The sequence below is a fragment of the Gordionus sp. m RMFG-2023 genome, chromosome 1 (assembly GCF_954871325.1).
Source record: "Gordionus sp. m RMFG-2023 chromosome 1, tfGorSpeb1-WG-v2, whole genome shotgun sequence".
In the NCBI taxonomy this organism is placed as follows: Eukaryota; Metazoa; Nematomorpha; class Gordioida; order Chordodea; family Parachordodidae; genus Gordionus; species Gordionus sp. m RMFG-2023.
In genome coordinates this window covers 67,286,467-67,289,629 of record NC_088775.1, presented here as the reverse complement: position 1 = coordinate 67,289,629, position 3,163 = coordinate 67,286,467, and the positions used below count along the sequence as shown (strand labels likewise).

Below are 3,163 nucleotides of genomic sequence, written 5' to 3'. Positions count from 1 at the left end.
TCTACGACCCAGGGATTTAGAGTCACTCGAAAATCAGCGCACAGGCGTAGTTGACCATTAGCTTTTTTCACAGGCACTAACGGCGTTGCCCATTCACTATATTCCACAGCACATATGATGCCTTTCTGTACCCATTTATCCAATTCCATTTCGACATCCTTCCTCCATTCAAACGGTACTCGCCTCAAAGCACAAAACTTTGGTACACATCCCTCTTTTAATTTGATATCTGCTTCGTAATCTTTTAAACAGCCCAACTCTTCGTCAAAAATTTCTTGATAATCATCCACCAATTTTCTTACTCCCCCCTGCATCCTGATTACTTCCAACTCTCCTTCCCAGTACCCACATGCCGTTTTTTGGCTCGGATGCTCCTTTGTCATTTCTTTTTTTATTATATTTTCATTATTATCCTGCAACTTCCCTTTCCCTTTCTTCGCTTCATTATCGGTTATCTCCTGGATCTCCCCCTCCCCTTGCCTGTCTTTTTCCTTACTCGCATACCCATAACTCCCCACCGCTAATTCTCCCTCGTAATTTCTTCCCACCCACCCCTTACAATTATTTTTTTCCCCTTCCTTTGTACAAATTTCTGCCCCCATCTCCTCTTCACTATTATTCGCCACTACTTCCCCCTTGTAATTATTCCCTATTTCCCCCTTATAATTATTCCCTATTTTCCCCTTAGGATTATGCGCCCTTATTTCCCCCTTAAACTTATTCGCTCCAATCCCTCTTATAAAATTGTTCCTTTCCATTTCCCTTCCCCACTCTCCGCTTACCTCTCCACTATGATTATCTCTCCTGATTCCGTCATTCCTAAACCTTACTCCCCGACCTCCATCCCTAATTTCTCCCCTCATTTCCCCAACTCCCTCCCGCTCCCAATTAAACATGTTCTCAATTCCGGGCAATACTTCCACGTCCTCATATGTCCTCCTCCCATCTGTATCATCACTCACCATCGGAACGAATACTCCCCACCATGCAAATACTCCCCCCCCCCAAAAAAAAAAACTATACCATGGACCAATTCGGGTGATCCAATCTCACCCCCATACCGCTTCTACTCTCCTATTAATAATCCATAAATCCAAAACCTCTATCCCTCCTTCCGTCATTGCCTCTATTTCCAGCCTTCATTTGCTATCATTCTATCGGGCCAAATACTCCTATATCTCACATAACTCATTACTAAAATAGCTGCTCCCGTGTCAAATAGCATAGGAACCCTCCATTGAAGTCTATTATTACTCTAGGACAAGGATCATGTATTACCTCGTCTTATATCATCCTTACATTCCCAATTATATTTCTTTGTCTTAGTGAATACATTTTGTTTGTTTCCAATAACCCACTCTCTTGGCCCCGTGTATCATTTTTTTTACCATCATATAGTCACAAATTAGCACAATCCCTTGCCACATGTCCCCTTTCTCGACATCGAAAACATTCCACGGTTTGATCTTCAACTCCCTCCGGAAATACTCCTCTTCCCCCAACTCTGGCATCCTCAATGGTTCGCACAGTTGAAGTATTTGGTCCCATTACTCTCTGGGGAAAACCTCCCCGAGTATTATAATTTCCCGTATTACATTCTTCCTTATTGTGACCAAATCTTCCGCAACCCGCGCATCGTAATTTCTCTTGTTTTCCTGGACAATAAGGGGTTATATGACCAAATATACCACATTCGAAACACTTTGCCTCCCTAAAATCTCTGACCATATGTCCTTGTCTTCCACAATTATAACAATTCATTCTTCCCCTCACTCTCGAATCAAAACTGTGTCTTATTTCCCCTCTACGCCCCTGAGAATCATCTCTAGGTCCCCTAAAAGGTCCCAACCTTTTATCACTATATACTTCCCTCCCATCAGGCTTACTTATTAATTTATCCACTTCACTCTCTGTCCATCCATTAATTAATTCTTGAACCGGCAACCATGTTACCTTTCCCATAACATCCTCCTCTCCATTATGCCCCTCTATTGTTAATGTCTGGCCCTTTATTCTCACGCTACGACTCTTTTTGACTCCTCTACCCCAAATCAAACTACACATCCAAATCACTAATATGACTAGTGCTCCCACAATATTATATTGTAATTCCCAACATTTCTTAAATTTAAAAGATTTCATTTTCTCTCTACAAAAAGTTAACTAATACTTTTAATATAAAGAGTTTAACAATTTGCAACGTTAATAAATAAAATACTATGAGAATCGTAAACAAACTATAGATGCAACTATACATATATCTTGTATGCCGTACAAAAATTTATTAATCCAGTTTTCCTTTTTTTTTTAAACCTTTTACTATGTTTCCTTATTATTATAAATTCAGGTTTTCCTTCTTTTTTAAAACCTTTTACTATGTTTCCTTATTCTTATAATTTCCGGTTTTCCTTCTTTTTTAAAACTTTTACTATGTTTCCTTATTCTTATAATTTCAGGTTTCCTTCTTTTTTAAACCTTTTACTATGTTTCCTTATTCTTATAATTTCAGGTTTCCTTCTTTTTTAAACCTTTTACTATGTTTCCTTATTCTTATAATTTCAGGTTTTCCTTCTTTTTTAAACCTTTTACTATGTTTCCTTATTCTTATAATTTCAGGTTTCCTTTTTTTTAAACCTTTTACTATTTTCCTAATTTTAAGATAACCTTTTTCCCGTAATGCGTCGGGGTCAGCACTGTTAATTTATCAAAACAACCCTATTTATATTTTTACTTCTATATTTCTTAAAATATCAAAACAACACTATTTATATTTTTTACTTTTCTATATTTCTTTATTTTTCCTTCAATATTTCTTTATTTTTTCTTGAATAAAAAATCAATAAAATATATATCGTACATAAAAAAAAATAATAATCGTTTGTTTCTTTTCGCGCTTATATATTTGTTTTTTTACAAAATCATCCCTTTTATTAATTATTTTATTTATCACAAGTCAATCAACTTTCTTTTTTTTAATATTTATTTATTCAACTCCTTATTATTCGTATATTACGCCATTATCTTCCTCTAGTGCTAGGCTTAATAGCTTGCTCCCTTAACAAAGACTATTACTTAATTATGTAGCTGGGCCAACATGCTTTCAAGATCTACGCTCTTTTAATGAAATTTTCAGTAATACTTTTAAAGATGCATGTATTCGACG

General features: G+C 36.2%; 1 protein-coding gene across 1 annotated transcript; it reads right to left on the bottom strand.

Moving 5' to 3' along the window:
* Positions 1–1,398: 1,398 nt before the first annotated feature.
* On the bottom strand, positions 1,399–2,064 carry LOC135928916 (DNA-binding protein HEXBP-like). Its single transcript, XM_065465370.1, has one exon. It carries the CDS (start codon positions 2,062–2,064, stop codon positions 1,399–1,401), a length of 666 nt encoding a protein of 221 aa, XP_065321442.1.
* Positions 2,065–3,163: the final 1,099 nt, after the last annotated feature.

What these genes read in the sequence shown, in the direction of transcription:
- LOC135928916 (XM_065465370.1), bottom strand. Translation starts at nt 2,064, where the DNA reads ATGTGTAGTTTGATTTGGGGTAGAGGAGTCAAAAAGAGTCGTAGCGTG.